Source organism: Paramisgurnus dabryanus, chromosome 6 (assembly GCF_030506205.2).
Source record: "Paramisgurnus dabryanus chromosome 6, PD_genome_1.1, whole genome shotgun sequence".
In the NCBI taxonomy this organism is placed as follows: Eukaryota; Metazoa; Chordata; class Actinopteri; order Cypriniformes; family Cobitidae; genus Paramisgurnus; species Paramisgurnus dabryanus.
In genome coordinates, this window is record NC_133342.1 from 31,468,733 (window position 1) to 31,496,720 (window position 27,988).

The 27,988-nt window shown below is 35.8% G+C and overlaps 1 protein-coding gene across 1 annotated transcript in view; it reads right to left on the minus strand.

Annotated features, from left to right (window-relative positions):
• Positions 1-27,988, minus strand: part of brinp2 (bone morphogenetic protein/retinoic acid inducible neural-specific 2) — a 118,427-nt gene that overhangs the window by 33,314 nt on the left and 57,125 nt on the right. The window contains exons 5-6 of the mRNA XM_065276607.1: positions 13,305-13,410; positions 2,681-2,917 (exon numbers count right to left, since the gene is read on the minus strand). Of these exons, the coding sequence (XP_065132679.1) occupies positions 2,681-2,917; positions 13,305-13,410 (343 nt within the window). The remainder of the gene's footprint in view (positions 1-2,680; positions 2,918-13,304; positions 13,411-27,988) is intronic.

Here is a 27,988-nt window from a genome sequence, read left to right on the forward strand (position 1 = left end):
TTCACATGCAAACATTATATTTTAGTTTGTAAAATTTAATGGTTTTCATGTTTTTAATATTATTTATTGAATACCCTGCATGACAAATAATATTTTCTTCTGTGTGAATCAGAACGAATGTTCTCAATCCCCAGTTTCAGAAAAAAGGTACATAATGGTACAAAAGCTTTCACTGAGGCGGTACCATTTCAAAAACGTTTGTACCAAAAATTTTATATTGGAGCATGAAGTTAAAAAAAAACTTGGTTTTGTGTTTGTGTTAATTTCAGAGGTGACACTATTTAATTAATTTTACTTAAGTATTCGTATTTTATCAGTGTTTTTCTTTGGAAAACATACATTCCGAAGCATATTATCATAATTTTTACTCCACTACATTTCATAATTTCAAGTTTTTGGTTTATATTTAATACTTTAAATACATTAAACATCTAGTATTTTTTACTTTTACTTCAGGAAAAAGTACTTTTACTCAAGAAAAGTAAAAGTACACAATTCTTTTTATGTAATTAGGTATTTAAATTTTTTTAATATGCAATATAAAAGGAATACACAGTATGATTCTATGCTTTAGAATGTAGTGAAAATTGTTTTAGTAAAGTAATTTTTTCCCAAGACACACTCTGATAAAGCACAGAGGTTGGAAAATTTACTTAAAATCGTCAAGTAGTGTCTGTCTCTGGTTAATTTAACTTAAATAAATATGTTGCTTTGACCAAAAAGGCTACATTTTAGTACTGGTACCTTAAAGGTACATACAGTATCTACTGCATACCTAAATGGTGCATATTAGCACCTTTTTAAAAGTTGTACCTTTGTACTTTTTGTTGTTGTAACTTTTTTCTGAGAGTGCACTGTCTGGACTTCTTGTTACAATTAAAAAGTTTGCATTTATTTTTGTAATGTTTTTTTTTTACTGCCGTCATGAAGGCAGGAGGCTACGGGGCTGCGGCTGTGACTGCTGTTAATTGCGTCTCATTTTGACCTGACTTATTCGTTTTCTATTCATCAAGTATTTTATTTGTAAAGCCATTAATGCATGCCCCCGTTTAACCGAGCTTTAGTGTCTCTCATCTACATTGTAGTGGTAACCATAACACTTCTGACAATGGGGCGAGCTTCCATGAGGGTGGGTATATAAAACCCTTTACGCTGTAGCTATGCTACGGTCAAAGAGCCCTTTTCCCAAGTCTAGCACTTTACTTGCTGAAAGGAGATATGCGTTATGAGTACAGCAGCACGGTTAAAGGGATTTGAGTTGCTTTCATTAATGCTCCATCACTGAGTAAAGAAGGCTTTTAAAGCCAGCCAGGGTTTATCTCCCTGATGGAATCACTCTTTGAATGTGGAAATGCTCGGGTAGGAGAAAAACCTGAGGTGCCATCTTTCCATGTTTCTCTCTCTTTTGGGTTTGCGCTCAACCTCCTTTCTCTCTCTCCCTCACCGCCATTTTTCAAACGGCAGATTTGATCAAACTGAGCTTCTTGCAACCGTTGCAATAAAACAGTCAAATCTTCCCTCACCTCATTTTAGTTTGCTACAGTACTAAAATGTGAAAATGTTTCATAGTCATGGAATCAGAATTAAGCCCAGAATGATGTCCCATTTATCAAAAGAGTTCACGCTTCATTATTGACTTGTATTTCCTTCCAGCATGTTGCCTGTAACACCCACCAGTCATTCAAATCAAATGAACCGTATTCGTTCTTTCATGCTGCTCACCGGCTCCAAGCCTGATGAATAGCTTGAGCAATGGTTAATGAATAGTACAGGCTATTTTTAATACATTCAGTCTGTAGGTTGGCTTATTGTTTCCTGTAGTTCACCCTTAGCAGATGCTTTTCATCTAAAGCGCCATACAGTACACTAATTGCATAGGCGATCCCCTAGATGCACGGCAGGGTTAAGTGCTTTGCCTGTGGACACAATAGTAATAAGAGAAGGATGGAGTTCTCATTAACTTTCCATCCCCTTGGACACCTGGGATCGTTTCTTCAACCCTTGGGTTTGCAGCACAGATCCTTAACTATTATGCCACCACTAATGTCTACTGCATATTTATGGCGGCATTAGCGACATACAACTCAGTTTAATTAAAAGATGCTACTGGGGCTGTGGTGCAGCACCGCCCACAACTCACGTTCAAGCTTATTTAAGTTACTTGTTACGCAATTCCACTGGCCAGCTATCCCAATAACAGTAATTTAATGCTACACTATGCACTTTTCATGAATTTAGTGCGAGTGTAATTTTTTTTAATAACCATAAACCAACATATGGTCACACATTAGCAAGTCTTAGCCCCAGCATGTGTGTATATGGCACACAAAATTGGAAACACTTCAGGAGTTTGTAAGTCGTCGATTGATTGGTTGAAATCTACATGATTTTCTGGATTTTTCTCATATTTTCTCACATTTTAATGTGCGGATAACTTTTGCCAACTGCTGCTGTTTACAATGCAGTGAACCCAAAATCCCTGCGAGGAAGAACTGCTGAGGAAATACAAATGCTGACGGTATATCCATCAGTTGTCACCCCTGAGACATACCAATGAGATTTACCTGTCATTTTTAAACCTTATCCTGTCCTCTCTGCACCCACCCCTTTAATACAGGCAGGACACGAAGTCTGTGTGGAGGGGTTTCATAACACCTTTGTGGGGATTTGATGAACCTACCTGACTCCATAAAGTCATCATTAAGGTTGCTCCAGGACTCCTTGCTCTTTCTGAGACTCTCCTCCATGGCTTTGATATCCGCGAAGGGGCAGTTACAGTCTGGGAACTTTGCAGAGCAGTGGCACCAGCAGTCATTGTTGCGACACAGCAGCTCGCCCTCAGAATTACACGCCACGTAACTGAGGGCCGCCTCCACGAAACGATTTCGGAGGAACTCAGGAAGAACATCCTGCAGACCTTCGTGTGGGAAGAAAAGACGAAATTCAGTTTACTGTCATGTAACACGCTGTGGACCGCTTTGAAATTCGATTCAAGGGCGAGATGGGATGCTATGTGAAATAAATAACACAACCTACTGTTTTCAAACTCAGCTCTACAATGATGTGGCATACGGTTGCAATATAGTTTTATATGTTTGCGTAAGATAAAATCACTGCTGGGCCTGGCATTTTCTGTATTGATGCTTAAAAGTCAATTCCCGAGTCATATGACCCCATTATGATCCCAGCCATCATCTGCCTATCTTATATTGCCTCTTCGCTCTGCCTACCCATTTAAAGTAATGTGGTTAGCAGAGTAAGAGCAAAGAAATAAATCTTCTATTTTAAGCATTCGCTTTTTTATCCAATATTCATTTCCATAAGAGAATCGCAGGTGAGATCTCTAGAACAACTTCAATTGTTTCTCTTTGAAAGCAATGACATTAAATGGAGAGCAAAAAATAAAAATAAAAGTATTTTGCATCTCGATTTTTTCTCCTGAGAAAAATCATCTGGATGTCACGGGAATTCACACACAAACAATTGATTATCAGATAAAAACAATAATAATACCCTGCCCTTATTCCCAATGTCATAGGGGCAAAAGCAAACATACAACAGCATACAAAGTTGGTTTCAACAAACACCTACTCCACCTTTAATGTGTTTTAAAGGTGCAGTGTGTAAATTTTAGCGGCATCTAGTGGTGAGGTTGCGAATTGCAACCAACAACTCAGTCCACTGTCCAACCCTCGTTTTTGAAATGCATAAAGAAGCTACGATAGCCACCATAGGACAAACATTTCATCGTCGGAGACAACTTAGTTAAAAAGTTTGTCCGTTAAGGGCTTCTGTAGAAACATGGTGGCACAAAATGGCGTCTTTCATTTAAGGGGACCCTCGATGTATGTAGATAAAAACGTCTCATTCTAAGGTTATAAAAACATAACTGTAAATTTTAAAAGGTCTTTATACACCACTGATAATATAGTTTTGTATATTATTTTGCATTTCTTTCAAGAGATCCTTTTAAAAATTACACACTGCATCTTTAACAGTTGTCTCATTTGGATCTATTCCTATTTATCCTAAGGAGAAACATCTTAGACAAAGTTGATGATCTATGAGAGAGCACTTACTGTTGCTCATTTCTCTCATATTTACACTTGAAATCTGTTATCGAAATCTATAATATACTGACAATTTTACTTTAAGAAAAGTTGCTTTACACAATGTTTTATTTTTATGCTGTCGATGTACCCTAGAAGGTGCTGCCTTTCCTGCCTCCTCCGGATAACCGCCCCTGCAGTAGAGGTATTTTACAGTTTTTTGACAGCTCTTCATTGGCTGAGCTGGAAAGGACGGAGACTGAGCTTGAAAACCGACAGTATTTTAAGTGGGTCAGAGAGACAGGCAGCCTGACTGCTCGAGTAGTGTCAGTGAGGGGAGCTCTGTTTGGGACAGAGGTCTGCGATGTCAGCACAGTAATGGGCTAATGGAATGAATAAAGACCAACAATCTCAGTGGCAAGGTCATTCGGCCGTAAACCTCTGTCATGAACCAAAAGCCCGCTGCAGACAGAGAATCAATGAGACTACTGTGGAATTCTGCTATCCGATTGGATATTTTGATAGCAGGCAATGAGAGAATTGACATTTGCTCAGGAACGTACGTATTGATTATGTAAGCGACTGGGACATGCTGTTATACGGTAGTACAACTGTAAACACAGAGCAAATATATATAAATACAGACAGTAGATATAAATATCTACATATAGAGTGTGTTTATATAATGCTGCTACCCAGTCTCACAAGGTTTCGTGATATAGTCACGTAAATTTTTGATTCTTTTTTCGTGATATTATCACGAATTTCCGAATTTTTTCGTGATCGTATAACGAATTCCTGTTTTCGTGTAATTATCACGTATTGGTTACTCAACTGCTTTTCCTATTTTCAAACCATTGTCGCTTCAGGTTAGGTTAGGTGCTTGCATTAGAATGTCACTTCATGTATTGGTTTAGGCCATATTTGTTATTACAGCTATACTATTCTGATTATTTTTTTATATGTTGCCTGACTTTACGGTTAGAGTTGGGTTTGGATGTCATTTTATGTAAATCTAACCCTAAACCAAAGTGACAATGTTAAGAAAATAGGAGAAAGCAGTTGAGTAACCAATACGTGATAATCACACTAAAACATGAATTCGTTATACGAACACGAAAAAATGCAGAAATTCATGATAATGTCACGGAAAAAGAATAAAAAATGTACGTGACTATATAACGAAATTCCCTGAGACTGAGCAACTATAACTATTTTATTCATATTATTTACTAAATGCTTATTTAAATTATATTTTATGGTATTATTACAAAATATGTTGTGCGCAGTATGAGTTTTAGATTTGCATTATAAGGCAACTTTTTATTTAACATAAACCTCTTATGAAACTTCTAATACACAGGCTTACCTGCATTTAAAAACCATCAATTTGGCGTTAAATAACCGATGTCTGGATTTACTAAAGATGCAGTGGATAATTAGCGCTGAAAAGGTGTGGTCTAGTTATTTTTGCATCTGACTTTATTGCATATACATTTCAAGGAGTTTCTCTTTCAGATGGAAACTTTATGCGGATAGATTATTTAAACTATTCACACAATGTGATTTACTAATGTTTGCACGTGTGTTCTGACTGGTATTGGCACCATTATTTAACGCCGAAAAAAGCATGTCTTAAATTACTTTGCTCTTGAAATAGCTGCAAATGTTGCCAAAAAGAGGCATCACAGAGAGCGTATGGTACAAGCAGAGGATTGTTTTAACATGTAACAGTTTATTTGGAATGCCACATTATTCAAAAATATTGTTTGCCAAGCCATGTTATTTTTATTTGCAGAAGTAAATAAAATTGGAGTCACTAGGAAAAGTGACACAATACCAGACATTTCAAAACTTCCTTTAAACCCTGAACGAATGTGTTCTGCTTTTAGGCATTATGGAAATCAGCTGTTGTCCCTGTACTATGTAATTTCCGCCTTTTTAGAAATTAACCCACAGATATTACCACTCCCATCTGTGCTTTTTGGAAAAAAATTTAGTAAATCTGGCCTCAAATGTTTCCTTTTAAACACACATTTCCATTATTAATACCATTAAATGGCAATGAGATAAAATAGAGAGCAATAAATAAATAAATAAATAAACTTTTGCTCAAGTGTCCTGCATCTCAGTTGTTTTTCATAAGAAATATCAACCGGATGTCACAGGAATAGGCTTTATGCCCAGCTGCACTACTTCCTGAACTTCAGCCAGCTCCTTGTTTCCTGTCTGCCATTATTGGACAAACTGATTAATCCAGATGTGTCTGATTATTGTTGTTGTGACTTCTGAGGTCAGGCACCCCTGGATTAATTAGTTTGTTTGTGACTACTGAAGTCAGGAACACCTGGATTAATCAGTTAGTCCAATAATGGCAGACAGGAAACCAGGAGCTGGCTGAAGTTCAGGAAGTAGTGCAGCTGGGCATAAAGCCTATTTGTATGTATTTTACGAGCAAATAAAAGCTTGTTTTATAAATATTTTATGGTATTATTGTAAAATATGTTGCGTGCATTATGGGTTAAATTTGCATTATCTAAAAAATCTGAGACAATTTTTTTTTGTCATTATGTTAATCAGGACACTTTGAGTCATCAATATTCTGTCATTTGTCATACAGTACTGCACTGAGGTGTGGTCCTCTGCATCTAAAAAGGATTTGACCAAAATAAAAATTGTCCAAAATAAAGCAGCAAGACTTGTTCTGGGCTGCTCAATTAAAACAAGTAAAGAACAGATGTATTCTACTCTTTCATGGCTCACTTTAAACCAAAGAATAACAGTTAAAGTACTTTAAGCTCCATGATATATAACATGTTGACAATGAAAATGCCTATATGAATTGAAACCAGATTTTATGTGTGTATAAGTATATATATATATATATATATATATATATATATATATATATATATATATATATATATATACTGTATGTAATGTTTATATGTGTATATTTATCAATTTTTTAACTTTGTGTGTATCCATATATTCTATTATTATATAAATATTACATATAGGCTTACCTATTTTTCAATGCGCATACTTCTCTTCTTTCTAGCGAGCGGACCCCTCCTTTTCATTTTATAGATGTGATCTCTCCCAAGCCCTTTGATCGATACCCGCCTATAAATTACTGACGAAAGCATTCAGTGTTGAATTCATTACTATAGCATGTAAGTGAAAGATTCAGATTTCACGGCCCAGCTGCGGGTGCTGAACACCTGCGAATTATATTATCTGAGAAACGTCTCTGCACGGCTTTAGCAGGTCTGACATCCTTCAAGAAAGAATCAATGTATTCACTTTCAGGCTTTTCAAATTCTCATCTCACTGGGAATATTTATGATGTGATCCTCGCTATTTATTTGTTGAATTGTGAAAAACAAGAGACATAATTAGATGCAGTCTTCCTACTAAGCCTTTGGCTTCTGTCGGGTACAGAGCCAGCAGTGTGGGGAACAGAATGAAAGAGACCGACTTGGATGGCTTTCATTCCGGAGACAGCTAAATAGCTGCTCTTGTGCCCCCTCCTCCACAATCTTTGCCTCTTTAAAGAGAAAGAGAGGAACGATAATTTCTCCTGTGGATTATTTTGGCCGCCTTTGATATCCAAGACCTGATGTGCTTATTTTGAGGGATATAAATTCAGCTTTGAAAGAAAATTGCTTGGAAAACCCTAATAAGTTAATCAAACAAAGCATAAAACTAAGGGAAAATAAAAGACTTTTTGGTGCCAGTATAAGACATGATGTATAACACCGTTTAACCCAGTAGTGGATTTAAGTCAATTGTCAGCCTACTGTAGTAGCACATTGTCAGTACTAGTCAGTGGGGAACCTTCAGGGCCTTCTACGCCTTCAGAGAAGGCCTTAAAAAATTTATAAAAAGATTTTTTATAAATAAATAATAAATAATATAGTATTCAATAAAAATATGTTTTTACATTTTTAAATTTCTATTTAATTCAATTTAATACAATACATGTAATATATTTTCTCTCATCTATGTTCTAACGTTAAGTTTACTGTCAGGTTCATGTCATGAAAACATCTAATCCAATCAGAATCGTCTGTCTCTATTAAGGCCCGGTTATCTGGCTCATTCATTGGTTAGGACTTCATGAATCCCAGGGAAGGCCAAGCTATGTGTTTTGGTGTAGAGAGTGACGGGCAAATTGACCAATCACGTTTTGATTTCAAGTGGGCGGGTAAAAAACAAAGCATTGTAAGCCTTCATGAAGTCCTAAGCATGCAACAAACTGGATGCGAGCTGCTGTAAAACACCAAAAACGAAGATCATAGACCGTTAATATTAATACAGTCTAATGGCCCGAAACTCTGCGGTGAGAGTGGTTAAGGTAAATGGCGGAAAACGTGATTGACGTTGTGGCTAGCTTGATAGGGGTGAGGTAAAAACGAAATTACTTAAGCGCGTACTCGTGAAGAGCACTGCCGGGAGAAGCGCGTGCAGAGGAGAATGACGCGAACACGAGAAAAATAATGGGTTTAATTATACTTTTACTTCCTGACAGTTTCACTTGTTACGTGAGGATAGTAATGACTGACAGACGACGCCGAATTACATACAATATAATTTCCTAACTAAATCTGAGAGAATGCGAAAACATACAAATATTTTTTTTCACCATATACCCGATGGGCAGGGCGGAGATACATTTTTCGACATGAATTCGCTATAGCCCCGGGACCTCGGGGCTCGGGTTAGCGATTTTGCGAGCCCTGGATATCTTATAACAACAGTTATAAGCCACAAGGAGGTGCACTGAGAACGCTGGGTGGTATATTTCCCCTTATGAAAAGACTAACAAGGTATCCTACAGCTAAATATATATTTCCAAAAAATTACAAATTAAATTAAAGAACATAATTTAAGCTTGTTAAATGCAAATTTACAGAGCCCCTGTCATTACAGAGCAGCAGAGTCTGTATTTGTGTTTATCAGTTAGATTAAAGTAATTTTATACTTTAAAACTGCATTTAAAGGCAGACAATGCCCATTCTGTAATTTAACTTTGCGTGCTCAGAATTTTTACACGTTCATTGTATGATTTAACGAAATACGAATAGCCTAGTATTATGGATGTAGAGGCATTTGCACTTCATTGCATATTTTGAAGGCCCAGCTGAAGTACCCACGGTTCGCCACTGGTACTAGTGATGGTCGCTTCGAAGCACTGCTTCATGAGGCTTCGAAACTTTTACGATTCTTTTGTTTCGAATCATTGGTGAGCGTGTTTCAAACTGGCAAAGTCACGTGATTTTAGCAAACGAGGTTTCATTACGTCATAACTGTTTCGAAAAGTTTCGAAAATCTCATGATTTACCACTAGAGGGAGTTGTAAAAAAGTGTAAAATGTTTGGTCAGAACTGCTTTTACAATATTTTGACGAGCAGTTGTCGCCAACGTGTGTGGTCTTTGAACGCTTCGAAAAACTGAATACATTTTCGAAGCAGTTGGTCCAATTGATTTGAAGCTTCGAAAAGCTTTGTTTCTCCCATCACTAGTCAGTACAGCATGCCTGTATATATGTTTATATGAATTTGTCTGACGTCGACGCAGCAAGAAATAGCCATCATTTCCCTTTCCAGGTTAACTACACACTCAATGTAGTCCGGCTATGCAGTAACTATGTATTTCTAGCCAAACTAAACTTACATTCAGTTCATGTTTGGTAAACTTGAATGTTGTTTTAATACTAATAATAACTTGTGAGACGAATGATATTCCATCTTGTAAGCAAAGTCAACAGTGTTACATTTATTTATTTTCATTTATTTTTGGTCTACTGAATTTTCATCGACAACCTAAATTTTCCCTCGGTTCAGCCTAGACATATGTGCTGTGTTTGGACAGCTAGACGCCTTTTACAGTAAATGCAAAATTGATTGCCGAGAAATGGACAAAAGTGTACAATTATTCGAAAAAGCAACAACATCACTGGGGCGAAAGCACTAAAACACATGGATGACATCATATGAATTTCTATGAATTAGTCACCTAATAGGTATGTTTTGCCAGAAGATTGTGTAGAATCTGCAAAATAGTTAAATTTTAAAAATACATAATAACAAGGTTGCATATTTGCAAATCCGCATGTATTTATTTTCCGCTTATTACTTATTAACTTTTAAACCACATACAAATAATACAAGCCAGACTGTTCTCATTCAGCTGTTTTCCCTACATTTCCTTTCAGGCACCTGGGAAAAGATAAGCTTTGATGCAGAACCCTACGGCTACCTCATTAAAGTGGTTACATGATTCTGGGCGTCAGAGAGCTTTGCTGTAGGAGATGGCAGTATTAAGTGGGTTGACAATTTAAATGTCAATGTCAAGAAGGCAGTGGAAATCGGCACAGGCCGTGTATATAATTAGCAACTGCCAGAGGTTTAAAAAACGTCCTCTTTGCCCATTTCAACACTGTTACTTTCCGTCTCGTCTCTTGCCTCGACCACTACTGACTTGTGGTGACACTGCTGTCATGATGAGTGTGAAGCAAATTAACGCAAGTCTAATCGCATGTCTTCAGGTAACCCTTCATTTGCTTTAAAAACATGGAGGCTCTTTCACCAGATGTTTTTTTTTGTCACAAATTCAGTCCAGAATATGCCTTAAAGAGTTAGCTTAAGTTTATTATTATTTTTAATAGAAAATAAATACCTAGGTTACCACATTGAATTTTCTTTATTAATAACAAGAAAAGTTATTGATTTGGCTTTTGAAAACTGTTATAGATTTTTTTCCTTACGCCATCACGTTTGCACATAAATGGTAATTGATTTACATCAAACCTTGTTGATTATTATTTCAACTACTTAAAATGCTTGGATTCTGTCCGACTTACTGAACAAAAGGCATTGCTTGTGTCTGCATGGAACTTCGTCTTCTTTTATCCTACAATCCCTAATCCGCTTCATTATTTTAAGTTGCTTCATAAAAGCCTATAGTGCAAAAGATTGTGTTGATAAATAGGGTTACAGTGCGTGTCAATGTGTTTTCTGCTGAATTCAGCATGCGAGGCACGGCAAAAATAGGTTTGGCACTGAAACTCTACTTTCATGTCGCTTCTGGGACTCTGCAGTTTGCTATTCACCGTGAATGCAGCGTGAATGCTGTAACCTGTTAATATCCACTGAGAGAAAATACACGATGTGCGGCAGAATATGTGAAATAAGTTTGGTTTAAGAATAACTCTGCAAATCAACTTCTAATTTTCATAATTAAAAGAGATTTGTTGGTTATTATGTTTACTGTATAAAGGTTTTTACATATCAAATACTGTTCTTGCAAATTGGAAATATATGAATTATATAATTATACGAAAAGCATGGAATATGAAAGTTAACTGAAGTTTTGTAAGTTACTTTAATAAGGCATTTAATTTTTCCTTTATTTATTTAAATCGCCTCAAGCTAACTTTAAGTAAACAACTAAAGCAACATCTCTCTTTAATTCATACTCAAATGTTTTTTTTTTTTGCATGCATTAAAGCAGAGGTTTTAATACATTTAAAGGGTAAGTATGTGTAATAATTACAGTATGTGATGTCAAAACAAAAACTCATGTATACATAAAATTATCCATATGTCCATGGGGCAGTACATTTGTAATATTAGTACATACTGCAAAAAAATGACTTTCTCACTTAGTATTTTTGTCTTGTTTTCGGTAGAGAAATCTAAAAATTCTTAAATTTAAGATGCTTTTTCTTGATGAGCAAATGACCTGAGAAAATAATTCTAGTTTTTAGACAAAACATATCAAGTTTAAGTGAATTTGTGCTTAAAACAAGCAAAAAAATCTGCCAATGGAATAAAACATTTTTTGTTGAATTTACTTAATACAAGTAACTTTCAGCAAAACATTTCTTATTCCATTGGCAGTTTTTTTATTTGCTTAAATTTGTTATGTTTTGTCTAAAACTAGACTTATTTTCTTAGGTCATTTGCTCATCAAGAAAATACATCTTGATTTAAGAATATTTAGATATTTCTACTGAAAACAAGACAAAAATACTAAGTAAGAAAGTCATTTTTTTTGCAGTCCATGTGCAATATTAGTGCAATACACTGCAAAAAAATTACTTTCTTACTTAGTATTTTTGTCTTGTTTTCAGTAGAAATATCTAAAAATTCTTAAATCTAGATGTATTTTTTTGATGAGAAAAATGACCTAAGAAAATAATACTAGTTTTTAGACAAAAAATATACAATCTAAGTGAATTTATGCTTAAAACAAGCAAAAATATTTGCCAATGGGGTGAGAAAATTTTACTTGAATTAAGTGTTTAAGAAAAAATAAATCTTATTTCACAGTTTTTTTCTCACCCCATTGGCAGATAATTTTGCTTGTTTTAAGGACAATTTCACTTAAATTGTATATTATTTGTCTTAAAACTAGACTTATTAACTTAGGTCGTTTTGCTCATCAAACACCTTAATTTAAGAATATTTAGATATTTCTATTGAAAACAAGACAAAAATACTAAGTAAGAAAGTCATTTTTTGCAGTGTATTACTATTTCAGACATACTATTGATAACTCAAAGGTGAATATAATGGTTTGTACCTAAATGGTACATAATATGACCTTTTTCTTTCTCTCGGTGACAGTTTAATGTAGATACAATGCATTACATTAGAATGGTTGGCTACTTTAATTATTCTAATAGGTGGAAAAAGTATAAATAATAGGTAAACGACCCTAAACTTTTCATCAATAGTGCACAATACATATAAGCTAAACACAGTGGACGTATGTACTCTATAAGTTTTTCAGTTTGTTTTTTATTTCAATTTTATGCATTCAACTTCCACAGTCCTGCATTCTCATTTTCTGAATTAAAATTCCAGTCCAGTAACCAGAAAATCACCGTGTCTGCAGTAATTTGCTTCATTGCACTTCCAGTTAAAGAACATTAGTAATAGATTCACTCATTTCTTTCTCTCTCTGCGTCGGTTTAGCCAAAGCTGGTCATTATGTTTGACCTTTCTGCATTTCAAAAATATGCTTCTCTGAGTTCATTAATCCAGATGAGACCTTTAAAAAATCTCATCTCAAGCATGTAAATTGTGTGCAACATACTTATGTTAAATTTGGTGTATAGATTAAACCCTAATAGTTTAATCTGCAAATAGCCTTAGTCAAATACACCTGCAGAACCTTTAATAAATCCACTTTGGCATGGCCGATACAGTGCTGTTCTTCTAGAAACCACAGAGACTGTCATACCTTTGAGGTGGATTTTATTTTCCGGGCTGTGCACTAAGACGGAGCTGACGGAATCCAGACTGTCGTAGTTACTGCATCCGAGCGGACCCGTCCTAGTCTCCGTTACCTAGGAAACAAGGAGATATTTTAATGTCTTATTATCGTGGAAATCATACAACCTGTTTGTTCCTCTTCAGAAAGCGGTGGAGCGCCGAGCATACAGTATGCTGTTGTCTTAAACAAACCAACACGACTGTGCAATAAGCCTGAGTCAACAGCTAAATGTCACCAAAGCCCATTTCAGCATGTCACAGCCCTACAAAAATGCGGGGCTCGGTAGACGGTAAATTGACTCTCTGAAAACCCTTGTATGAAAAACCGATGCATTATTAATTTCAAATCTGTGGATCGGTGAACCAGTGCAATGGCACAGTGTTGTTAACAGACCTTAGTTTTACATCGAAAATGAAATGAATTCTCTTATAATTTACTCAACCTCATGCCATACTAGATGTATATGACTTTCTTCATATACATCTATTCAGTTGAGCACAAATTTTTTTTATCAAAAGTTCATTGTTATCATCCTATTTGGGAGTTATGGTGAAGCTCCTAAAAGCACATTCATCATTCTTAAATGAATCAATACATTTGTGGGGGAAAAAACATATTTTGTCCGTTTTTATCCAAATTGAACGGTAAATACACAGATTTAAGCAGTACTGTATGTTCAAAAATTGTGACACGTCAATAACTTCCAATCTCAGTGGTTCTTACGTGTCTCTCGCATGTTTTGTCATGAGAATTATTGTTTAATTATTGCTGAATTTGGGAGAAAATATAAAGAAAAGCTCTTATACACTGTTAGAAAAATTTTTAAAATATGAAGTGCCCCATGTGGCTCTTTATGCAAGTCTTTTGTTTCCTCAGCTGTCAATCACAGATTATTCAGGAGCTTTCACGCCTCTTCGCATACAGCCTTTCCCAGGCAAAAGTGTCTTAGAAATTGTAAATCAATATATTGTTTTATGTGAATGAGTAGGCAGAATGATTTTCACATCATTTTGAAGAAAAAACTCTAGATGTCTAGATCCTGTTTTGAAAAGTCTTGGGAAAACATGTTTAGAATGAGTTTTGTTGATTTATATTGTGGACTTATATTTATGCTTTTTCAAAAACCACACATAAACATTTTCTCTCAAAAATACAAACATGTACATACATGTTGCTCATATAATATTGTAGCCCAGTTTGTGCTGAATGCAGTGTTATGAGACTTTTGCCATTATTATGTTTTTAAGCAACTGAAAAAGCACAAATGTCAGTGCAGGTCAGAACTTCTCCAGGGCCCTAAAACCCATTAGACCCCAAAGGGTTAAAGTCCTAATAGGTACAGATATAACCAACATAAGCTGGTTGCTGGTTTTAGCTGGTTTAAGGTGGGAGTAGCTGGTCTAAGCTGGTCCTTCCAGTCTGGCAAAGCTGGTCAAGCTGGTGGGTCAGCTGATCTTCCAGCATGACCAGCTAAGTCCAGCTAGACCAGCTTAAAAACTGACCAAAACCAGCTTGCTACATCAGCAATACCAGCTAAAACCAAGCTGGGAGACCAGCTAAAACCAACTCAGCAGCTTATGCTAATACGCATCTTTGAGGTACTTATAAGCTCTTTTTGATAATAGTATGTACCTCTGAGGTACAGTACGAATATGAACTCCATAGGGGCTGTTCACATATCGCGTCTTTTGCTCGCTCAAGTTCGTTATTTCAAATGTAGACACGCGGTATGCACGTTCATAATGGCAGCGTTAATTCCAGGCGCGTCCACACCGCATCGAGTTAATCACATCTCAACTTTTCAGAATGCCGCAAGCGCACCACAGGTCATGTGACAAGAACCTACACGCATAGGGTTTTCTATCCATTTTTAGGCACGACATGTGAATGGCCCCTTAGGTGTAACGCTATACTTTTTGAAAAGTGACAGCTGGGGTGCATATTTTGACCATTTTTTTCTAACATTTTCTTTATTGATAAAACAATAATCATTGAATAAATCAAATTGAACACATTTAATTTGGTGCAAAACAATATAGTATTTATATAATATAACTAACCAATCATTACGTATTTTTTAAACGTATTTAAATAAAAATGTAATAGTTCTTTATAGCATTACTAAATTAAATTTCTTTCTATTAAACTATTTTATCATTGACATTGTCCAGGCAAGGTTTTTTGATGATTTGAAGTCAGGCGTGATTGACTGTGATTACATTTGATTTAGTGAGTGAGTCTTCAACTGAACTCAGTAATCACTTTAACAACCCGTTCAAGAGTTTGCTTCAATCGATTCTTTAAAAAGAGCCTTTTCAAAGAACCACGCACAAGAACTTTGAGCTTTAAAAGATGTAAAAAACAACTGCTATTCCCTTATTAAACTTTGATTTGATGGTCTTCATATAGTTTAGCAAAGTAAATTTAAAACACTGAAACTCATGAAAACATGATCTGACCTGTCACAGCACATTCAATTAAAAACTACAGGCTACATTTGAATCTGAAAGTTATTTAATTACTTTTATATAATTGATTTACAATTTACATTCACATTTATGCATTCGGCAGATGCTTTTATCCAAAGCAGGTACAGTGCATTCAAGCTATAGATTTTATCAGTATGCATGTTCCAATGATCACATGACCTTTGCCTTGCTAATGCAATGCTCTACCAATTGTGCAAAAGGAACAGTACAGATATATACGCACATGTATGATTTTATTTAAAATAGAAAGTTTTTTTCCAAAATCTCTTTAGAATTCACAGGATATTAAAAACTGAAGCAAACAGCACTGAATCACTGAAAAATATTATCATTTTATGCTTTACATCGAAGCTTGGCAATGAATTTCCAATTATGTTTTCAGGACATGTTTTCAAATGCCTCAATGGGTAATCATTTTTAATTATGATACAGTCTTATTATGCAATGAAACATGTTTAAAGCCTGAATACTTTGACATGCACAAAATACCTAGCGAATATTTCTTTTAGAAGTGTACACAACAATAAACTTTTGAAAGGTTGTTGCTGCCTCCGCTTTGATGAAAATGTAGAAATATATGATTTTAACCATCCATTTTAATCCAGCTAATCCAACTCAAAAATAAATGAAAGGGATTTGGGACCATGTCCTCATAATGCTATTGGCTATTTCATTTGTATAATTTCTTCTAAACAAATTAGAACTGTTTATATATTTAATATTAACACATATTTTTCATCTACTTTATTTATGATGTTATCAAGCTGTTTAGACACGCAGTGTCAAAACAAAGTCCAGTATATCAAACTTCATGTTTAAAATAAATTGTGCCATTGATTGATGTTGGCAGGTATTTCCACTTAGCATAATAAGCTTTTTCTTTCCTGTCACAATTTATTATTGCATCACTTTAAATAGATTCCTGTCTTTTATCTACCAACATTAATCTTCTTTAGTCTGTATGGTCATGACTACACGGTTTTGGTGAAAAAGCCTCAACATTAATCCATGCTTCCACATTATTTTATGAACTACTTTATGATGTCTGTTCCTCAAAAGGTGTAAAATCCCAGCTCACACGTCCTCCTCCGTACCCCCCGTATTTTAGCGCTGTATATTCTCATTAGATCAAGTTGTCACGCGTGATTGCTTACTGCAGCTCTATTGCCTAAGACCTCAGGCTGTTTACTGTATCTCACACATAAAACACGACACTGATCCTCATAACTATCCCCATAAAACCTGCTGTCTTCATGAGGATGTTCCTTTTCACTATGTATCTTAAGTATGTCTTAAAAACTGAACAGTTCTGGTTTTTGCAATTATCTGCCCTGTCATTTTACAAGTTTAATTTGTTGAGTAGACACTAACGTACAGCGGGGTCTAAATATCTGGAGGATTATGGTTTGCGTTGGTCCTATGGCTTAGCCTCGTCGCGGTCGGTTTTCATTCGTACTTCAGCGTCGTTGTCAGCGTCGACGTGCAATTGACCTATGGCTAAGCCACGCCCCTCCACTCGGACAAACAATCATCATTCGGTGATAGGCGCTATGGCAGCTTTCACAGTAGGAGACATTTCACAGGAGGCAATTGATGATTTTGGAGACAGAAAGACTATATATCAACTCAAAGTTACCAAAAGGGCCTTAACTATGCGTTGGAGGGTTATATTAATAATTTTATTGTTGAAAAGTTCAATGGAAAGCTTCAGCATACGTTTCCAGGACAAGGCTTTTTACCATCTTTACCAAGAGTAAGGTACCATCTCTGTTAGTTTGGTGCTAAAGTATTTACACGAATCATTCACCACAACATTGCTATTACAAATAACATTTGTTATCTCGGTTATTTACAGATACGTTAATGAAGCTAAGTGACATGATGTTCAACGCAGCTAGAAGCTAACGTTAACGTTTTCTAAAATTAGGCTAACATTAAGTTAGAGATGTTAAAGATAACGTTCAAATACGTTGTTGACTTAGCTTAGAACAAATGTAGACATTGTTGGTGTTGTGGTCTACCGCATTGCAACCTGATCTCACGAATTTCCGTGGCATAGACACGGATTTTTTTGTTAATTTTTCCGTGGCATTCTCACGGATCTTCGCATATTTCCGTGGCCCTGCCACGGACTTTCTTTTCCGTGGCATTCTCAGGGATTGGTTACTCAACTGTTTTGTCCTGTTTTCTTACCATTGTCGCTTCGGTTTAGGGTTAGATTTACATAAAATGACATCCCTACCCAACTCTAACCCCAACGCCAGGCGACAATTAATTAAAGTTTAGAAAATATAAAAGAATACATCAGATAAAGTAGTATAAACAAATAGTTAAAGTGACATACTAACCCAAACACCAAATCTAACCCTAAACCGAAGGGACAATGGTTTGAAAATAGGAAAAAGCAGTTGAGTAACCAATCCGTGAGAATGCCACGGAAAAGAAAGTCCGTGGCAGGGCCAAGGAAAAATATGCGGAGATCCGTGAGGATGCCACGGAAAGATGAGCAAAAAATTCTGTGACTATCCCACGGAACTTGGTGAGATCATGTTGGCATAACTTAAGCAGACACTTATCTCGGTTGAAATGTGGCTTGGGAAAGGGTTAAAAATACACACCGTCGCCCAGCCTTTCATGATACCTAGTGGAGGAGTTGCATGTACCCCATGCACACCGTTTGACCATTTTAAACTTAAAATGACAAGAAAAAACATATAAAAACAAAATAAAACTGACTAACTGCAATGTATTTCAATGGATGTGGAAGGAAAGAATGTCCAAGTGTATTGGGTTGCTATGTGTACTGTGATTGGCTCATCGCGTTTGAGGGCGTGACTTAGTCATAGGTCAATTATACATACCTATACACGCAAGCAGAAATGCCGGGGTTTAGTGGACCAATCGCAGTGCTTGCGGTCTGCATAGAACGAACGCATTGTTAAAATTTGGGTGAGGCGCTTATATGAACATAAAACATTATAGACCATAAATCAACTGTTCATATTGTTTTGCTGCACATTTAATTAAAAAATGTAAAGGTTAAAGCTATTGAATGAAATTTTGGAGGACGCTTCAATAGAAAAGTAGAAGAACAGATGTGTGACTCAAAACCTGTGAAAAGTCTTTTTTTGTGTGACCCTGACTGTTTTCTACATAAAATCATCCTTCCTAATGTAAAGAACATTCTGTGAAAATATAACCTTGAAGTTCAATGATTAAAATCTAACTTTGATAATCATTTACTATTAAATTTTCATACTTTAGCCTGATTTTCACAGATAGAGTCACATAGAAAAGAATATTTCCGTTTATATACAGTACAGCCCTGTTACGGCATGTTGTTCCATGTATAGTTTCACAGAGAAAATAAGAGGGTAAACAAATCCTAAGCCGAACAAGATCCCTGCACATTATTTTCTTGTCACCCTGGTGTGTTTTTCTCCCCAAATTGTCTATATTGTTTGTCGCTGGCACTTGATATTGACAATACCAAAGATGTCTGTATAAAGAATGCCATCTTACCTGCCAAACTAACCAGATAACACTAAAACCAGACATTTTCTCCTGCCTCTTCCAAGAGTAAGTTGTTTATCGTATATACACTAGAAATGTGTTTCCTCAACCTGATTTTTTCAGGGCATAGCAATGGGAATAAAACGTCTGTGTCTTCTCATCTCACTTTATCCAAGGACCCCCAAAAAAACAACAACAGTCCCTGTCAATACTGAAGCCAGTAGAATGCATATCAGCGAGTCATTTGTGTAGAAAAGCCTCTGCCTCAGCTGTGTGGGGCACACAGGGCTAAAGACTGCAGATGTGCTGTGGTATTCAGCCGTTTAGGAGTTCGTGACATCTGACAGGACTTTACAAGCAGGTTTTGAGCTTCATTGTATTTGACAGATGAAAATGATTATGCGGCACTGTCAGTCATCTTGGCTAGCGGCAACTGTCGACACAAACGATGCATGAATTCTGTACTCTCTCTCTCTCTCTCTGTTAAATCCTCTTGCTAATGGTCATTTTCAACCTTTAAAATGTTACTTTGAAAAAATTTATTTTATTTTTTAAACTATAGGCACTTTGAGAAATTTAATTCCAAATTACAAATAAAATCTGGGGCCAACCCATGAACTGCTTTATAAGTTAAAATAAGAACATTAAAATCAATGCGTGATTGAACTGTAAGCCAGTGTAGTTGAGAAAGCACAGGGGTAATATGACAGCTTGATGGTGTATAGGTTAAAACACAAGCAGCTGAATTTTGCACATATTGCAGTATCTTAATGAAACTAGAGAATAGAGAATTGCAATAATCAAGACTAATCAATATGTTATGAAGGAATGAATAAGCCTTTCTGCATCAGGCATGGCAAGAAATGGTCCTATACCTGCAATATTCCGAAGATGAAAAAAGCTACTTTAGTAACATTCTTAAAATGAGTGTTAATAGTCAGTTGTGCATCAAAAGTCACACCCAAGTTTCACACCTGCGCATTAGGAAGAATCAGGCACCTATCCACAATAAGTTTCAAATTATAACATCTATTTACAGTAGTTGAGCTGCCAATCAAGAGAATTTTAGCTTTTGAACAGTTTAACTGTAAGAATTTCTATTTCATCCAGACCTGTATTTCCGATAAGCAAGCCGATAAAGTTGTAAATGCTGATGTAGCATCAGGTTGAGTACTAATATAGATCTGGGTCTCATCTGCATAGCAATGATATCCCAGACCATAATTTCTAATCATCTCCCCCAGAGGCAACATATAGATGATGAAGAGAGTAGGACCCAACACCGAACCCTGAGGTACGCCCTGCCCTAATGTAATGCCTTAATGCTGTATAATTAATACAGTAAATGCTGATAAACCATATTGTTCATTGTTAGTTAATGTTAGCTAATGCATCTACTAATGTTAACAGACATTAGTAAGAGACATTCCACTGAGACCACAATTTAGATTTTAACAGATTATATAAAGAAAGAATTGGACAAAGGTAAATTAAGTGGGATGGTATTGCTAGATTTACAGAAGACTTTTGATACAGTTGACCATAACATTTTGCTTTTAAAAATAAATGCTATGGGTTTAAATATGAAAGCATGAAAATGGATCTAATCCTATCTTTCCAATAGGAGTCAAATGGTAGATTTAAATGGTGTGTTTTCAGACAAATTGTCCATCTCATGTGGAGTACCTCAAGGGAGCGTATTAGGACCCCTACTTTTTAATGTACATACATGATCTAAAAATGGCCTGTTCTAGCCAACTTTTATTATATGCTGATGATGCTACAATAATTGTTACTGATGAGAAAAAAGAAATAATAAGAAAACAAATTAAGGAAAGAGATTGAAGAACTGTTTTTTTTTTCAAAATAAGCTGTTTTTACATTTAGGAAAAACAGAAGTTATTTTATTTGGTTGTGCAGCTAAATTGAGAAAAGTTTCCAAATTAGAAGTAAGGGTTGGAGAGGTGACTATTACTTCTAAGCAGGAAGTAAAATATTTAGGATGTATGTTGGATAATACCTTGACAGGGGGTAGTATAGCAAGACAGGCTGCTTATTTAGATAAACAAACAAAAAAATGTTAGCTGGGGCATTGGTGCAAGCACATTTTGATTATGCGACAACTTTCTGGTATTGTGGTTCTACGAAACGGGATAAAAATAAATTACAGATTGCTCAGAATAAATTGTGTGGAATTATGCTGTGGCTTCATCCACAAAAGCAATTAAATAATAGCCATTTTATGGAAATAAGGTTTTTAAAAGTGGACACAAGGGTAACTTTTCTTAAACTGAAGATGGTACACAAAATACTACAGAGAAACGTTCCAAAATACTTGTATGACTACTATGTGTTTGAAAGAGATGCTCATGGTTTTTCTACAAGGGCAAGGATAAATAACATATACAGTACTTGTGTCGGTTTAAGAGTTTAATTGGGAAGAATTATTTTTTATATTCTAGCGCTGTTGCTTGGAATGAATTGCCTGACCTTTTAGAAGAGAAGTTAAGGAATGGCTTTTTAACTAGGTTTTCTAAATAGTTATTATGTGATATGTTGATGTGTTTGTGTTGAATTTCATTCCCATTATGAACTGCTCGTCCATTTTTGAATACAGAGGACCACAATGGAAATAAGCATGAGGCTTTTTGTGTATTTTATCCTCGACAGTTTATTTTAAGATGTGTATGAACTGGTCTTTTGGGCTTGATTGTACCTGTGTTAACTTTTAAAACAAACAAACAAAAACACATGCAACCTTACTGTAAAGTGTTTCCAATCGACACTCTGTTTAGATTAGCGCTATATAAATGTAACAAATTATTATTATTATTATTATTATTATTATTATTATCATATTTTTATTTAAATATTTGTGTTAAAAATTATTTATTTTATATACAGGCATTTCATATTTTAAGACACAAACTATTATATTGGATTGATAGATTATTACATGATATTGACAAGTAGCATAAATAACTGATCAAGGACTGGTAAAAGTTTCCTTTTTTCTTTAGTTTTAAGAAAAAACATGCAGCGTTTCCCATACATTGATTTATTTGTGGTGGCCCACCACAGAATCAACACTGGCCCCCACAAATAGAATTTTCATGATTCCCATTTACATTTTTATTTCACCATTTAGAACAGCTTAATTCGGCTTAAAATATAATTTGATATATAATACAGATCAAATAAAGATACAGATCAAAGAGTAGAAGTGAAACATATTTCAGGTGCCAACACTAGATCAAATGCAAACACGACATGATGACGTCACATGCTAATTAGCGGGTGACGTCATCACCACCACAGTCTCCTCAAAATCCTGTGGGAAACACTGAACATGTTTTTAACTTTTTTTATAAGCTATGTCAACTTATCACATGTCAAAACTTAAAATAGTAGGTTGAATTTACTTGCAAAACCAAGTTGTTTTTATAGTGTATGGTTAAAAAAATGCAATAATATAAATTCTCTTTGCTGTTTAGTGAACTGACTGTTTTATGCTGTATCTTGGCATAACTCATTTTCATTCCAATACCCTTCAGAAACCTGCATGTAAAATGTCCTTACGTGTTCAATGTGTCACCTTTAATGATATGTACCAGTCTTTTAATGCAGTCTGTACAAGTTTTTCCTCATGTTTCAGGCCTTTGCTTTGGTGCTATGCTTGTCCTACACGGAGGTGACTGTTAATAGTATGTCATTATGACAAATGGTTATATTACAGAAAGCGAGAGAGTCCTTCATGTCTAGTTGTAGATCTGTGCCGAACAATAAACTATGAAAATGCACGTAGACCCAGTGATATAAAACTGTGCAAATTTTACCATTTAGCGTTTTGCCCCGAAATACTGTTTGCTCTTTGAAGTCTATCTAACTAATCTCATTATTGTTTGTTCCTTCAAAATCTGATCACTATTAAACCTGCCTTGAGATCTCAAGCTATTTTTGGCCTTAAGTGGGCTCTTATTACATAGATGCGAAGTGTTGCCCTCAGAAGCATATTCCTGGTGTGCTTTTGCACTCCATTTCCGAGTGGAGGGTAATTGATCATCCTTTATGGCATTATTGATGAGGCCACTATAACCCACTTCTCCTTTGGTGCCCAATTCATCAGTCTGATTTGCACACAGCGTACAGGAAGAAAGCAGTCAAAGGTGGGACCGCTAGCCTGGTAACGTCTCATTAGCTCTTCCCAGCCTGAAACACCTGGCAGACAAGGCTGCTACCTAAAGCGATGCACTTTAGCACTTTCGATTCATATGGCAAAAAAAAAAATTGCCTATATAACTTGATGAGATCTGTTTAAAATAGAGTGGCCTTTATTGTTGCCATGGACACTTGTCTTATGCATGAGAAGAATGCGTTTATAAAACACAATTTATTTTAATTTAATTTAAGCACAATTTAAACACCTGCTGTCACAATTTCAATAACATGATGTATATATTTTGCAATGTATTGCTTATTTAAGCCGATGACACCTGATTGGCCACATTGAAATGAAAACATAAAGGATCTTTGTTCGATTGAACGCCTCTGCCGATTGTGTCACGAAAGCTCAGGCTAATGTAAAGCATGCAGCAGCCCAAATGAAAAGTCATTATCTTTCCACCTCTATTTCATCTGCGTAAAATGCTCCCGCTTTCATTCAGTGTTTTCACACTAAAATACCACTTTGAGAGAATGAAGGCGCGGTATAGAAAGTTCGCCGTTAATGGCGTTTGACGGAGCATAAAAATGCCATACTTCAATTTGACCGATCCGCCTACAGTTGGGTAACCAACACAAGATTATCGTGGGTATAGGAATGGACAGGAAAGCATCAAAAATATTGCACAATCAGCTTTTGTAGCCTTGGCACGCAGGCACGGATCGATCGCGGTTAAAATATGTTTATGTAATTAGTACGTCTGATACTAGTCCAAAAACATGCTCATAAACAAATTAACAAAAGCTCATGTTGTCATCACCTTGGCCTGTAAATACGCTATGAGAAAGCTACCATCGAAACGTCTCTTATATAAACCTGTAATTCTATGCGAGCAGGGATCCGCGCATTTTGATTGAAAGTCAATAATATCCGCCTCGGCTCACCTTTTAGCAGCGCAATTTCATGCACAGCTCACGCTGAAGGAAATTATGTCGCATTTACAGACAGTTTTACACCCACTCTTCAGCTGTGAGCAAGTTATAAGGGGTACTTGACGGGACATGAAAATGGCATTGCTGCTTAAAGTGCAAAAGTGTGGGCCATAATTGCTCAAGAATTACCATGACAACAAACATACCCCACGACCCATAAGAGTGTAAATATGTACCACAAGCTGATTATGAGCTATACTGATTAGCAGTAATTAACACATGCAAATCAAAAATACACACATAAACACTGCAAATGTAAAGCTTATTAGTGGTGAAGTGTGTATAGATTCATGTAAAACTTAAGTTTATGTAATCTGGAACATAGTGAATGTATAAACAGTTCCATCCCCAAAACAACTCAGTCGCTGTGTCCCATCCTAAATAGTAAACTCAGAATAAGTATTTAATATGTTAAAATAAGTATCCTTAAAGGGACACTTCACCCATTTGCATTAAGCTTTGTATAGTTAGAACCCCAGTCATGTTTTTGAATGGTCATGCATCATTTCCTCAGTTGTCGCTGAGACATGAGAAATACAGATTTCAGTGTTGCACTTCCTTCTTTCAATGATGTAAAAATCATCATTTTGCATCATTGAAAGAAGGAAGTGCAATGTCTTTATTGAGGGAGTGAGACTACAAACACCTCTTTTCTCTGTCAAATAGGCACCAAATTCTAAATGTATGTTACATTTCAACTACAAATATGACGCACTTTCAATAAAGATTAATGTTTCTACGGGTGAAATGCTCCTTTAAAGTACCCGGTTGGTCTACTATTTCCGAAGTGCAGAACCATGCACACTCTAATGCAGGGGTCACCAATTCTGGTCCTGGAGGGCCGGTGTCTCTGCAGAGTTTAGCTCCAACCCTAATCAAACACACCTGAAGCACCTTAATTATCATGGTTCGGGTGTGTTTGAATAGGGTTGGAGTTAAATCTGCAGAGACACCGGCCCTCCAGGACCAGGATTGGTGACCCCTGCTCTAACGGCTTATATTAACCAAACTCTTTGCAGCAGGAATGAGTTTATTGACCTTACAGGAATTCACAGGATTAATAATATAAACGTTATAGTAAAAATGACATAAGAAATAATTCTAAAACGCAAGTTGTATTTTTGATCAAAATGTCCATGTAGGCAACAACAGTCATGTTTATTACACGAGTTTGTATGCCCAGTACTTCCATACTCTTCTGATATGCACTTCGTTCAAAAGCTTAGGGTTGCTTAGTCTTTTTTTATATTTTTCCACCTTTTAAAATAATACCTAAAACTCACCAAAACTATAGAATAACATCTACAACTGACTTACATCACACAGTGTGCATGTAAAATCAATCAAAAGTCTCTTATATTTAGTGCTGTCAAATGATTAATCGTGATTAATCGTATACAAAATAAAAAATAATTTGTGTTTGCATAATATGTGTGTGTGCAATTATTACACAAACATTAATGTATATATTTTTTATTATTCTATAACTTATATGACACTGACAGTACACACACATAAATTATACAAACACAAACTTTTTTTTTTGTATGCAATTAATCACGATTAATCATTTGACAGCACTAGTTACCATATTTTATGGAATATAAGTCGCTCCGGAGTATAAGTCGCAACAATCAAAAATGCGGCATGCAGACGAAATAACATATATAAGTGGCAGTGGACTTTACGTCGCATTTATTTAGAAAATTATTTCACAAAATTCAAGTCGAAGGACAGACATTTAATCCGGAAAAACGAGTTATTCAACTAAACAATAGCACACAGAACAGCCGGCTGAATCAGTGTCCGTACGTTATCGTAACATTATCAGTTATTTACACGATACACAATAACATTCAGAACATACCTGAAAGCCTGAATAGGCGAAATTAACAAAACAAGCCAAACTCGCAAGTTTGCAGGCTCGTGTGTGTTGCAGGTTCTTTTTTTTTACGAATTTGTGCAACTTGCTTGTGTGTAATAACCATTAAAAGTGTTATCCATTGTATTTTATGTTGTTGGGTATCACAAAACCCGAAAAAGTATGAAAAAGTACAGCGGTTTGCAATGATTCTCCTTTCCCCCACAACGCACTGTATGACGTCACGCTGGGGAGAGAATTTACCAAAGCTGCATTGAGAGCATTGAGAATCACTATAGAAAGACGAGTAAAGTACAGTTCTGATAGCGCAGATTATAGATAGATAGATAGATAGATAGATAGATAGATAGATAGATAGATAGATAGATAGATAGATAGATAGATAGATAGACAGACAGACAGACAGACAGACAGACAGACAGACAGACAGACAGACAGACAGACAGACAGACAGACAGACAGACAGACAGACAGATGGATAGGCTAGTATAGAGAGATAGGCAGACTGCCAGATAGCATAACGTTAGCATATCTTCGTGTAGAAAGTAAACAAACAATTAACATACTCATGCATGCTGGCTTGAGGGGGTCCAAAGCCTCTCTGCTCAACAAAGTATATGAAAGTCCTCAACCTGTTCGGCAGGTCCAAACATGTACAGGATTTATAAAAATACGGTGATCAATGAGCGGTTCCTCCTCAAATGGCATAGTCTGTCGTGATGTAAAAAGCCGCCGAACGCCTGTTTATTACAGTATGTATGCGGTCCGAGTGTGCTGCAGCTGCTGACTGCTGCGTATAAAATGATCGTGTGATTCGTTATAATCGCATAAACAATATAACAAAGCATCCTTTTATTTCACAAAACAATATATTTGAGATATTATTTGATAGACTAGTAAGTGTGGATTAAGGATGTTTAAAAATCTCTAGCCTGGTGGTCAGGACATGAATGGATCAAATCAGCAGATTTGCGAAGTTTTATTTATCTCCAAAGATATCATAAATAATATTTAGCATGGTATCTTTGCAGTATAACACATTATATATTTCCTACGATGTATATATGATTTCCAAATTGTATACGAAAGTATTAAACAGCAATAAATGTCTCATCTATCTCTATGGCTCTGGCTGAGGCTTTCTCCACTTCTCCCCAGCGTGACGTCATCGCAGAATTGCGTAAAAAAACTGTTAATACCAAAAACGTAAAAAAAGACCATTTTTGAGACATTTTAAAAATTATACACATATCTTGAGTGATTTATGTACCCATTAATCGACAGTGGTGGTTAACCTGCAACACGCCCTTTAAATTACATAAATAAAGGAAAACGCCATGGCAGACTCTCGCGGATGTAAACGGTAATGGTTTCTCTTGCATCATAAATGTAAAAAATTATTCATACAGATGTACAAGGCACACCTGATGATAAGACGCAGCACCAGCCAAACTATGAAAAAAAAAAACGTGACTTATAGTCCGGAAAATACGGATATATTGTATATTCATTGTAATCATCCTTTGCGTGGCCAAAAAAAAGGGGGTTCAAGCTGGCACTGGGGTACAGACATGTATACATTTAGTTTTAATATGTTTTTAGAGATACTAATA